Here is a 12,474-nt window from a genome sequence, read left to right on the forward strand (position 1 = left end):
TTCTGTAGAAATCAATTTGACAGAGCAGAAAGAGGTGAGAGAATGATCAGCTGAACACTCTTCTAGTATCCTTCATCGATGGCCTGCACGAATCTCCAGTTGCCAGGCAAGAGAGAAGTAGTCATCTACTAACAATCAGCAGACAAGAGCAGGTCAGGATACGTGGAATAAACAAACACACTCCTCTCTTCTACATCTCAGGGGTGGAGCAGGCAAGTCCTGCCAATGGCTGGGACCAACATAATTTGGATTCACAGCCCAGAGGAACTCTGGCTACACTAGGCTGTTGGTCCCTGCTGGCTGGTTCACAGGACACCCCTGGGGCCAGGATCTCAGTGCTGTGCTAGCAAGTGTCCTGGTTTCAGCCAAACAGCAGAGCCATGACAGCTTGCCTGAATTAGGCACAGGGTTCTTCCATACCAAGTAACATCACGTGAAAACCTGTAAGGCTGTAGGGAGTTGTAGGGCAGTCACTGCACAGGGGCTGTTTGTATTTCACTCGGGTGGGTGGTGAGACTTTGTGCTGGTAGCATGGTGTCAGCTGGCAGGTGGCAAGTAATTGCATTGAGGGTATATATATATTGTTATCATTGCATATTTGTTTCCACTTTCCTCTTCTGTTTCAGTAAATAGTTTTTATCTCAATCCATTTTTGTTTCCAGTTCTATTTTGTTTCCAGTATCTCCCTCATCCCACTTGGAGGGGGTGTGAGCTGTACGGTTTTCAGATGCCAGCTGGGCTAAACCACAACACCAAGCATGGATGGAGGACAACACACAGAGCACATCAGCACATCACATATCACATCAACAACAGTCACAGGCTCTGAAATCAAGTCATGGCCACAAAGAATATTTCAACCACCTTCTGAGGTTTTCAAACAAAAAATGTACTGCAAAAGACATCTGCCTCTGCAAGAGGCAGAAAAAATGTATTTTGTTGCCTAAACTGGCAACAAGAGCTCTTTGCAACACTTTGGCTATGAAAGTATCTTAAAACAACAGTAAGTGTAATGCACTTCTCGAAAGACCAAGAGCCAGCCCCTAATCATCTCATGTATTAACTACTGAAACAGATCAAAGTCCCTGGGAGAAGACGGATACACACAAGCTCACCTTGGTGAAGCAGCTTGAAGTCTGTGCTGTCCAGCTCCCTCATGCCCTTGCTCCGCAGCTGCACCAGGAATAGGAGGCTCAGCAAAATGGGCAGGTTCCTGTTAGCTATGAAGGATACTGACAGTTCAGTTTGTCAGTGAACTTTAACATTCTACCTCTAAGTGTGTCAAGAATTGTTAACTTTGTTGCTCAGGGAGGAGAGTGAGTTAAGGAGCAAATATTCCCCTTCTCCACACTGAAACACACCTACATTCTCCCAACCTCATTCTCATCTCTACAGTTCCTTTGGACCAGGCCCCCTTTCTAGAACTGTGGGTTGGTCTGAATTACATGCTGGATCCTGCCAGTACCACTCTAGGAATAACTGGAAAAAAAGGTGGAAAGAAGGAGGCTAGGGTCATTATTTACACCCTTAATAAACTACTTAAGAGATATGGTCATTACACATTCAAATTCGTATATTTAATGAGCCAGAATCACCAGCCCATTCCAGACAACCCTCTTCCCATCTACTTGACCATCACCAGCAGCCTATACCTCGACAGCAGGCCAGAAGCTCAGAATACTTGGCTGTGCAACACCTGTTCTGGATTTTGTGAGGCTGGAAAACTGCCAGCGGGCAGAACAGAGGCATGAGATGTTAGAGGCCTACGTGGCAGGTCTGTATGCAAGAATGAGGCTCTTCAGACCACCAGCTTCCCAGAGCAAACACATCCCTCCCTCGTAACTCTAGGGTAAGAAGCTGGTGATTCTAGCTTATTATCCTCTACAGCACTGCTAACAGGTAAGGATTTTGTACTGAACAGAGCCATCCCTACAGCAAGCAACACTCATTTCCAGAAAACAGCTCCACAAAGACTTAGGAGTTTTCAGTTTTGATGACAGAATATTTACAGGTATCTTAAACATTACTATGTTCTTGATGAAATTTGCCTTTCCGCATGAGGCTGCCAGTAATTAATTGCTAATTAATTCATGATGTGCACAATTCCAAAAAAGATAGCTCTAGCAGATGCCAACATTGCCTTCTTTATGCACATTTCAAAGCATTCTATACTATCATGCTCCTACTTTTAACATCCCCTCTACTCCAGCCTACCAGACTTCCCTCAAGCTAGGGCAAAACAACTGCCCCTTTCATGCTTTCATACCGACTTTGGGCAATAGAAACCCCCCGACAGAGCAGTTAGTAGTGTTAGTGCCCCCCTTTAAGGACAGCCAAAAGCTGATTTGGACTCCTATCCTTGAAGAGCTGAAGATATTCCAGCTCTGCTCCCTTCTTCATTTCAGGCTCACAGGCAGCTTTCACAGCACCTTTACTGATAGGTTAACAGTCCCTACTCCACCGCCAGGGCTGGTAAGGAAAACAGAGACTTCCTCCAATCATAACCCTGCTAAAAGTTTGAAAGAATTAACAGAATTGTAAAGTCTGATAATATCACAGATCCTGTTTGGGGATCAATATCATGAATGATTCAAATGATGTCTGTGCCCAGCCTCTGTGCCTTGGAAACCATCTGAATTCAGGCACACCCAGCTGTCTTGCACAAAGGAGGCAGAAAGGATTCTGTCTTTCAGAAAAACTTACCAGCACAGCTCTCCACGTGAATACCTAGGGCAGCATAAACTTGCCTCAGTTTAACAATCATACCTCAATAAAAGAACAAACTTAAATCTGAAAAAGACACTTCAAAACAAGAATCTCTGGATAAGAAAATTAAATAAGTAAAGTTCTGTCTGTATGTTTCCTCACGTAGATAAGTACCAAAGCTATGTCAGCAGCTCAAAAACACTTCATCCCAGACTGTATGATGCCAGCCACCTCCCTGGTTAGCTGACAACACAAGACCCAAGTCAAAGAGGGGAGTCACCTTGTAAGGAGGCCGAGCTACTCTCTACAAGTAGCTGCTGCAGAATCTGTAGGAACTGATTCCGGAGGAGGTCACAGACAAATACATCCTCATTTTTTTCCAGAAAGGTCCTTAGAGCCATCAACACCTTCTGAGACACCTCCACAGAACTTGAGCAGACCAGGTCCTGGGAGGAAAGAAACACACACATTATCTTTCTGCCCTGATTAGGGAAAAATCACCTCTATTTAATACCATTATGCTAATCTGGTGTCTTGGGAAACATTCTAATAAAGCACTGTTCAGATTGACTATGTCCTGATTAAATGGAGTACTGGATAAAATAGGAGGACTCTCTTCTGATAGGCAGCACTGACTAATATCCTGTTTAAAGAATCTACTTGGCTATGGAACGCCCCAGTCCAGCACAAAAGGGTAGAGGAAACATTTTTTAAGGTCAGGGCTTTAGAAAAATGATTTCACAAAGCCAAGACCCTGTTTCCAAGAACACAGAGCCTCTGGCACTTCTGCTCTCCTTGTTGTTTTGAAAAATCAGGCCGCATATTAAGATGCTTGCCTAAAATCAAGCTTGTGAGTCAGTTCATAATTAGTCATTTTCAGAAGACTGAGGTTGGCAGCCTACTATCTACAACAGCAACACAACAGCTAAACTGCATGAAATGTACATAAACCAGACAAGCAATCACTCAGTCACTGAAAATGGAAGAGTAATGTATACAGCATTCAGCCCACAAGCCTTCCTGAATAAAGAGCTCTGTCTGGAGTCTCTGAGCTAAATCCCACAGCCAGTAGCCTTAATCTGGGCATTTGTTTGTTGCTAAGGTGTTTAATATTAAATTTACCTGCAGAGCATGTATAGATGCAGCTCCATAAAGACAAGGCAGAAAATGCCCCATAGTGCTGACATAATGAGATAGTCAACATAAATTACATCAGCACTGCCATTCCTCTCCCAGTAGTCCTGGCTACTGCATTGCAAATGGTACAGCAGAATGAGGTAAGCAGAAACAAAAACTGGTCTGAGCAATGTTACCAACCCTAGAGCCTGCCCTAAGCCTTTTCCTGCTATCTTTGGGAACCCGTACTTCAAGAAAAGCAGTTAAGGTAAGAACAGGCTGCTTCTGCCAGACAAAAAAAGCCTTTCATTTGCCTAATTCCTGCCACATCTGAGATATTCAGGAATAAAGGCCTGAGAGTTGTCTGCACAACATACTTCACTTACATATACCTACTCCATATAACTTTCAAGAATGCAATCTAATATCAGTATTCTGTAACTACTCTCCAAGAAATCAGCTCAGATCTGGAGCATGGAGAAGACAAGTGGGCCAGTGTGTGGTCACACCACATTCATCCCCAGGTGAACACACACAGCACAGAATAGTGCTAACCGAGGGCCACAGCCTTCCTGGCACTGGTAAATGCTTCACTGTGTTAACATTTTCCTCCCAACTCAGGATCTCAAGGCCACCAACCATCTGTTCTATATAATCCAGACTTTTAATAAAAGCAGAAAGCAAATAAATCATCCTTGGAAGGGCATTCCTTTTTGTTTCACCCCACCATGCAGAGGCCTTTCCATTTCACTAGTGGATTCTCAAGCTGAGGTTATTCACCTCATAAGTTTTGTTTATTTCTGACAGTATATTTATTTCAGGACATTGCACTCTTTTATTAGGCCATCTAAATTCAGATTGATTATGCTCTTCCCCAGCTTAGAGGTAGACTGTCAAAGCCTGTGATTTATTACAACTCACTTTAAAGACTGGGACAGAGTTAAATTAATGTGTTTCTGCACAAGTACATGGCAGGACAGGAAAGGGGAAAGTAGGAATGCTGCATGATTCAGAGAAGGAGCCATCATTTCCCTTTTGTGTAGTGATAGACCTGCGATGTATATTTTTAGTTTGTGGAGTGATGGGTTCCAGAGCTATTGCCAAAGGTAATGGGATAGACAAGTCTCTAGGGACACTTTTTGTTAATTTGCACTGATTTGTCAACTCATGGATCACTTTTACTATGGCTCTGGCAATACTATAAAAGCTTGGATTCTGTTACCTACTCTGTAATATCTCCCTAACTGTTAAAGAACTGCCTGATGGAAAAGCCCTTCTGTCAGTCATTTCCATAATCTGGATATTAAAATTTACTTTACAGTATCTAAGGTTAGAACAAACACATGCCAGCTTGTAACACAAGGGTGCCCACTCAGAACCAAACCTGGCTTCAAACATGGATTGTCAGCAAACGCCTGTTTGCTGACATTGGTTTCTATTCTCGATGATACATCAAACATATGTAGAATCTAAAAAATTCCTACTGTAACAGGCTGGAGAAGAAACATCACAGCTGTTAGCTTTTGGCATAAATGTAAATCTTGTGTTCTTGTGTGGAAGTAACAAGGATTTACTTATGCAGCTGGGTAGGCAGTCATGGGACAAGCGGCCACCAATGCAGGGGTGACAGGGCAGGTGGGAGAGGTGCAAGTGAGCAAAGACCTCTGAGTTTTGTATTTTAACTTTTAAGAGCAATGCAGTGTGCTACTTGCAGTCTTGAAAACTCCGAGCAGTGCAAAAAGCTCTGACAAGGCTCTCCCGTTAAAAACCCGAGCAAACAGAAATCCAAGCCCTCAAGATCTGCTGCTTTTGAAAATTCTTTGTTCCTCATATCCCTCTCATCTATTAGTAGAATACCACTGCTTCTAAATTAGCAAAGCAAGTTCTTAAAAGGCTGCCCCAAAAGAATCTAGACTATCCAGCTATGTGTCTGGACAGAGAAAGGGAAAAGCCCATGATTTCCTTGCATGGTAGACATCAGCAGCACCTTTCAGATCCCTTCCTAGCCAATTCTCAAAATTCCCTTTCTATCACAGTGAATGGATGACAGAGAAAGGGGTAGCACATTCTCACAATCCCATTTGCTGTTATCAGGCTTGATGCAAGGTGGAAGCCTGTGTATAAACTCAAGGGCCCTTCTAGCAGAATCTTTGGCCTCAGAACAGCAGCATTAAGTGCTTTAATAACCAAAAAGCCCTAATTGGTCCCCCTAAGTGACAGCCAGGATAACAGTCGGTCCTTGTGAGTCACATACCAGTAAAATAAATAAAATGCTGGAATTGCTCTTCAGAATGGAAAGTAAAGGGTTAGCATTGTTCAGCTGATCAGACGTGCCAAAAGCAGCTTCTTCAGTCTCCACATGATTGCAGTCTTCCCAAGAAAACCAGAGCTGCAGGACCTGGTGCCCAAATCTGCCCATAAGTTCAGGGTAGTGCAGGAAGAATTTCAGCAGCAGAGGACAATGAATGTAGACCAAGCTCAGATCTGGGAGATTATCCAGGATCCTCTTTACAGTACACAGTGACCTCTGGTAAATGTGTGGGAGAGAAAGGGGGAGGTGGGGAGACAACAAAATAACTGCCAAATAGTGAATATCCAAAAGCCAAAGCAGTGAGATTTTACTGTGAAAAACAATCACATTGCCTTTTAACCAGACAATCAAATACATCAGTTAAACATCATTTTGTGAAGCCCATTTGCATCACAAAGGCTAAGAAACTTGTAGGCTTTATGCAGTGCTCAAAGCTGTGCAGCAGCAAAGGTCCATATGGGAACATTAGAAAGCCTGCTGCAGAGGCTGTGGATGTGTTCAGGAGACTGGAGCTATGAAATTCATAATATTCTGTATGTGAGTTCACAGCCTATCCAACACATTTACGCTTCCCACGCAGACACAAGTTTATTCAATCAAATCTATATCCCCTAGTGGCTTTTCACAGCTAACTTTCTAGAGTGTATATGCATCATACACTCCTCTCTCATTCATCACTGACTGCATCAAATTACTTTCTACAAGAGGGTTGACGAGAGCTGAGAAAACCTTTAACAAAAAGGGTTCAAGTGTTCAGAAAGAAATCTTTTACCGAGTCCAGGGCTTTGCCTTTGTCCTGACAGACAGCAAGAAGGTAAAGCACAGCTCTGAGTACGTATGGAGGGGGCCAGTCTCGATGGTCCTGTGCTAGCAGGAGAAAATTTCTTATGGCTAAAAACAATTCAGTTTCTGGGACAAACCTGCATTCAAGGAGATTGGAGCAGAAACAAATCAGACATGCCTTACCCACTGATACATATGTGTGATGGCCACATAGTCACTTACCTTGTATGCTCTTGGCTCACCTGTCTCCAAGGGTGTAGGCAAAGTATAAGAGGAGTATGAAGCAGTGTTGGTGGTTGCAAAGAGACTGATCCAAGGAGAGAGGTTCAGGGTTTTCAGCCAGGAGGAGAAGGCTTTCTGCAACTGTGTAGTTTAATTGAGGCAGACTCTTCTGCAGGAGCTCAGATATCTCTTGCTCTAGAAATAAAACTATTATGAGCAGACAGGGGAAGACGAACAGGGGGGACTGAAGCACCTATCTGCCTATAACTCAAGCATGTTAAATTAGTGAAGCTCCTGATATAAGAAATAACAAAGCCAACTTAGTACCTCACAGCCTGCAAACAGTACATGAAACAGCAAGTGTATCTCCATGACTTGGTGTGAATACAGGCATAAGATCTGATATATTAGAGCTAGCCCCAGGGATGAAAAGAAACTTCTGTTTGAGGTTCTCAACTCTTTCTGATGCTGACAGTACAGTGACCAACCACTGCCAGTAGAAAAGTAGACTTCGTGATATGAAAACTTTCATCACTTATCTGGGATTTACCTACAATGCAAAGCTGCAGTACAGACAGGAAAAATAGAGTATGTCAGAGGGAAAAAAGGACTTGAATTCCCAGATAAGGGTGACTCTGTGGCAACTAGTATTATTGTAATTAATCCATGCACAGTTGTGCTAATAAATGTCACCATGTAAACAAAACCATAGGCACACATCTATTCAAGTAAAGTCAAACTCTTCTAAAACCATTCTCTGGCTTTTATCTCAATTGATTCATTCTTAAAAAGCTAGAAAGAAATCTCTAAACAGAACTGATACATGTTCCTGTGTCCCATCCCTTCCTTCATCTTTTCTTTCTCTCTCTCCTTTTTTATTTTTTTTTAAATTTGCCTAAATAGAGGCTGGCCACTAAACCCCAAACTTGCCTTCTTGAGAAGAAGTTCTCTCCCTCTCTGTGGCAGAGTAAAGGCTCAGGCATAAGTTGCAGAGGAAGCTGGAGCAGGCCTGATTCAAGGCAGGATTACTGTAAAGAAGAGCAGAAAATACGGTAAGAAGGCTAGAAACACCCTCTTTACACTTCCAGTGTCACAAACTGTCTGCCAGGACTTTGGTTTACTCACTCATCATATTCAAGCACCTGCTCTGTCACTACTGGACTCCAGAAGCCAACCCAGGCTTCCAGGAAAATCAAGAGTTCCCAGAGAACAGTCAGCTCTCAGACATGGCAGGTGCAAGTAATGATGACAACAGTAATTTTAGATGCCTTGGGATGACATGAATACAGTGGGATACTCTCACAAACCTCAAATCCTATATTCACAGGAAGTCTTGAAAGTGCAGGGCCCTGAACTGTGCAAAGAAGGCTGTATGAGGGTGGCTCCTAATAATCGATTCCACTCCACATAACTGATTCCAGTTTACCACTGCAAACCTTTTTGACACAATGGTGTTTACAGGGATGAACAAGGAAGAATACCAAGACTAAAGGGGTGAGAACAGTTCTACTTCTAGGTATTTCTTTTTGTCCAGTTATTCCAACAGCACGTAATCAAACAACTTTGCCGTGTAGCACAGCATCAACTTGTATTGTACATTATTGCATTTAGAAACCTAGATCACCCCACACACGCACAAGTATCCTCAAGCTGGTAACCTGGATGAGGGTGCTGTGTATTTTGTTTACTCTTTTAATTAGATGCAGTCACAGGAAAGAGGAGGTAAAACATCTCTGTAGACCAAAAGGAAGTTTCCCTCAGTCCTCCTCAACCTAGAAATCACAACCTCTGCTACAGAACATTCTTTGCAATGCCTCCTGCTGAAGTCTTCCTCCTCCCTTCCCTTTCTTACATAATATGATGGCACAGGGAACAAAAGTAGTGGTAATACATGTATTGGAAGCCAGGGTTCAGATGGAACTCGTACTACTGTTACTTCATTACAAAACACCCACCAACTTCACTATTTAAAAGTCAGGCTGCTTTATCTCTGTATGCACAGCTTACAGTGGAACTCAGGATTCTCACAAAGCTGTGAAAATTTACTCTTGCCCTTCCTAATTCCTTCTCCCTTCTCACACATCCAACTTTTCCACAGACAGTTAAGTGTTTATATTTTGCTCTTGAGTCTTTCAGTCTCCCTTGTTTAATTCAGGTGCATTAAATAAGGCATGATCTGCTTTTCTGTCTTTTTGACTTGCTCACAATACACATACAACAATACCTTTGTATAGAGCAAAATCTGGCTTTCAGCTCCAGTGTCAGTCGGATGAAGCAGGAGGATGCTATAGAGAAAGCAAGACACAAACATCAAAGGAGCACAGAATATGTACCACAAGGCAAAACAGAAGATTGGCCCTGTATGGGAACTGCTGAGTCACAGCCTGAACCTCTGATTGATCACCTGAGGCGAGCCATGAGTCAGCCAGAGGAGCACAGCTGAAGGCAATTCACCTGTGCTGCCGGAAGGGGTGGAGCCAGGCTGCACTCCTCCTAGACCTATTGAAGAGCTGGCTGCCAGTGGGGAAGGATCTCTTCTGGAGATCCCCTCTCTTGGTGTTTTGTGGTGAGCCCAGCCGAAGGATAAGCTCTTCCACTTATCTTCTTTTTGTTATCGTTGTCTACTTTGCCTAACTCTCTTGATTATATTGTGATTATAACATCTTGATATCTACTGATTATACAACTATATTGTGATTATAACATCTTGATATCTATTGATTATACAATTATATTGTGATTATAACATCTTGATATCTATTGATTATACACGCCCCCTAATCATCTCCACACAAATCTAGCAAATAGAGCAGGCCATCTCAGTAAGAATACATTTTAGGCTTCCCCGATAGGTTCTCCCACAGTAAACTATTTCAAGTTTGGTTTGGAAACGACTCTGAGTTTTGTTTGTCTTCTCAGAAAGAGAAAGGAAGATCTATATGTTCAGAAGAGAGGAAATCTGCATCATCTCTCTGATGCACAAACAGCAAGAAATACACAGAGTGAATAAGAATTCCACACAATGAATGCCCACCAACAATTCCAGCATAATCTCTATCCACAGGAACAGCCAGTTCTGAATGTTCCAGGGGAAAAGATGAAGCTGATACAATTTAATTATCAAAAATAAAATCTATCCAATCACTATTGCTAGGCCAAATAACTCTCTCATCCTACTGATCATGACTGTGCACTCCATTCTTACTCCTACAATCATGTCACATAATCCTCCACAAACACTCTGGTTAAGCTCCCTGCCTCTGCAACATGCTGCTGCAGGAAGTTCCATCAGTTAACAGCACAGAGAGCATGATTCCATCCCCATACCCAGCTTTTTGGAGAACTTATCTCGCATGTTTGGCACCACTGCAAAGAGGGTATTAAGTGCCGAGATGAAAACCTCCATCACTGAGGAGCTGACAGATGTTTCCAGGTAGTTCTGCAGAAGGAAGAAAGGAACAGATGAGCGATACACAATACACGCTGAAAGCTGCAGCTTGCCTCCTGTCTCCTGCCTCCCCAGAAAGTTAAGATTAGTAAGTCCAAACAAATGGAGGAACAATTCTTCCACCAAAATGCCTGGCAGCAACTAACATTACTGCCCCTACAACTCTGGACATAACTGCTCTTGCAGATCTGAGGGCTAACTCTGGCACAGCATGCAACACAAGACATACACTGAAATGCAGCTGACTTCAGTAGTGCTTAATTCCTGTGCTTTAAAGTTTTATTGGGCAGTGGCAAACACAAGCATTTAAGTCCAGCACTAAAATGTTCAGAGCAGAACAACTCAGCTCACCTTTGCTGAAGGTCACTGAGCAATTTTACCACAGTCCATTAATTTTTACCCAAATTCAATGAGCAAGAAACAGCACTATGAATTTCTCCACCCTCTGAGACTACATACTCCCATTTGCATGAACTGTATAATAAATACCAAAGTCAGCTCTGGAGAGGTGGCAAATGCCTCTGCTATTCTAGGTTTACTCTACAAGCTCTCTTCCCAAAAAGACCTATGCCACCTACTGTTGGTGCTTGAGGGCACCTTCCAGGTACCCAAGGAACAGAACAATTCCAAAAGAAATTCTACCATGACCATGGGGATGCAGAGACTGTCACAGATCCTCAACAGGAACTCAGAAAAGTTGTTCAGCGTCTCCTTGCTCTCTGAGCAGGGAGCAGTGAAAGCATTCTCCTGGGCCATGGGGTCACTCTGTAATTCCACTGCTAACCTACAAACACATAGCAGGTACCAGAGGAGAAAGAAACACTCATACATCACCAACAGTTTTGTCTTATTTCCAAGGAGTTCTTCAGTGACTGAAGACATGAGAGAACCTCATAGGTCTGAATCACATTTCTTAGGGGACACAAACAGGTGTGACAAAATTTTCACTGTCACTAAACATTTCTCCTATTGTTTAACTGACAAGTGCCATGCATTGAACCCACCTGAGAATTTCAGTGGTGGGGTTTGACAAAGGAACTCCGTCACAAGGATAGATGGATAGACATGCACATGATACCTATCCTTATTCCTTCCTTGTCCTCACCTGCAAGCATTTCTGAAACTTTCCAGAGTGTTGAATAATAGCTGTCCATATTTCCAAGAAACTCTGCTCTGGGACATCGATAACAGGAGATCACCCTGCTAAAGGACAAAAGTCTTCAAAATGTTGTATTCACTGTTGTCAGAAAAAAGAAAAACTGATTTCCTCTTTGATACCAGCAGTAGGAGGAACAACATACTTCAATCACTCCTTTTGCATGGATGCTTTTTTATTATTGCGCTCTCCCTAGGGAAGGCAGAGTTAAAAGATTTACACAGCTCTTTCTATGGAAAACAGAATTATAAATCCACCAGTTCTATCCCTTGGGCAGTATAGCCTGTATTGCCATGGTTCGGTCTAATCTGAGTTTTAAGCCACTCAGCTTCAAACCCTTCTGGGAAAACTTGGGTGTTGTCTTTTTTTTAATTTTGTTCCTTCCATTTACTCTTCACACAACACTGAACAGTTCCACTCCCTGCTCAGAAATCACTCCTTAGGCTCAGATTTGTAAAAAATTATGCACATACTGGCCTTTGTTCTAACACAGTGTGTCCTACTGAGTTCAGCCAGAAGCCAAGTTCCAGGTCAGAATTTGTCATCTGCCCAAACTGTGAACAAACCACTTGGAACTCAAAATCTGCCTCTAAACCTTAACAGGCTGTGGTGGTCTTCTCTAAATACTACCAGAGGAGAACACAGCAATGCATTGGAGCCTGACAGTTCAGAGCTCCTTATAGTTCCCATTTGATACTGTAACACCTAATCACAGCTACAATCATTTCCCTT

At 42.8% G+C, this 12,474-nt stretch overlaps 1 protein-coding gene across 4 annotated transcripts in view; it reads right to left on the reverse strand.

Annotated features, from left to right (window-relative positions):
* Window positions 1–12,474, reverse strand: part of MEI1 (meiotic double-stranded break formation protein 1) — a 36,789-nt gene that overhangs the window by 10,756 nt on the left and 13,559 nt on the right. For 3 of the 4 annotated variants that reach the window (XM_042815617.1, XM_042815620.1, XM_042815616.1), the window contains exons 13-22: window positions 11,692–11,789; window positions 11,229–11,370; window positions 10,466–10,577; window positions 9,363–9,423; window positions 8,069–8,166; window positions 7,159–7,333; window positions 6,906–7,053; window positions 6,077–6,349; window positions 2,987–3,152; window positions 1,116–1,220 (exon numbers count right to left, since the gene is read on the reverse strand). In XM_042815617.1, the coding sequence (XP_042671551.1) occupies window positions 1,116–1,220; window positions 2,987–3,152; window positions 6,077–6,349; window positions 6,906–7,053; window positions 7,159–7,333; window positions 8,069–8,166; window positions 9,363–9,423; window positions 10,466–10,577; window positions 11,229–11,370; window positions 11,692–11,789 (1,378 nt within the window). The remainder of the gene's footprint in view (window positions 1–1,115; window positions 1,221–2,986; window positions 3,153–6,076; window positions 6,350–6,905; window positions 7,054–7,158; window positions 7,334–8,068; window positions 8,167–9,362; window positions 9,424–10,465; window positions 10,578–11,228; window positions 11,371–11,691; window positions 11,790–12,474) is intronic. The other variant, XM_042815619.1, reaches the window with a different exon arrangement.

Source organism: Centrocercus urophasianus, unplaced genomic scaffold (assembly GCF_019232065.1).
Source record: "Centrocercus urophasianus isolate 14NV4802_14NV808 unplaced genomic scaffold, USGS_Curo_1.0 seq_15, whole genome shotgun sequence".
NCBI classification, from domain to species: domain Eukaryota; kingdom Metazoa; phylum Chordata; class Aves; order Galliformes; family Phasianidae; genus Centrocercus; species Centrocercus urophasianus.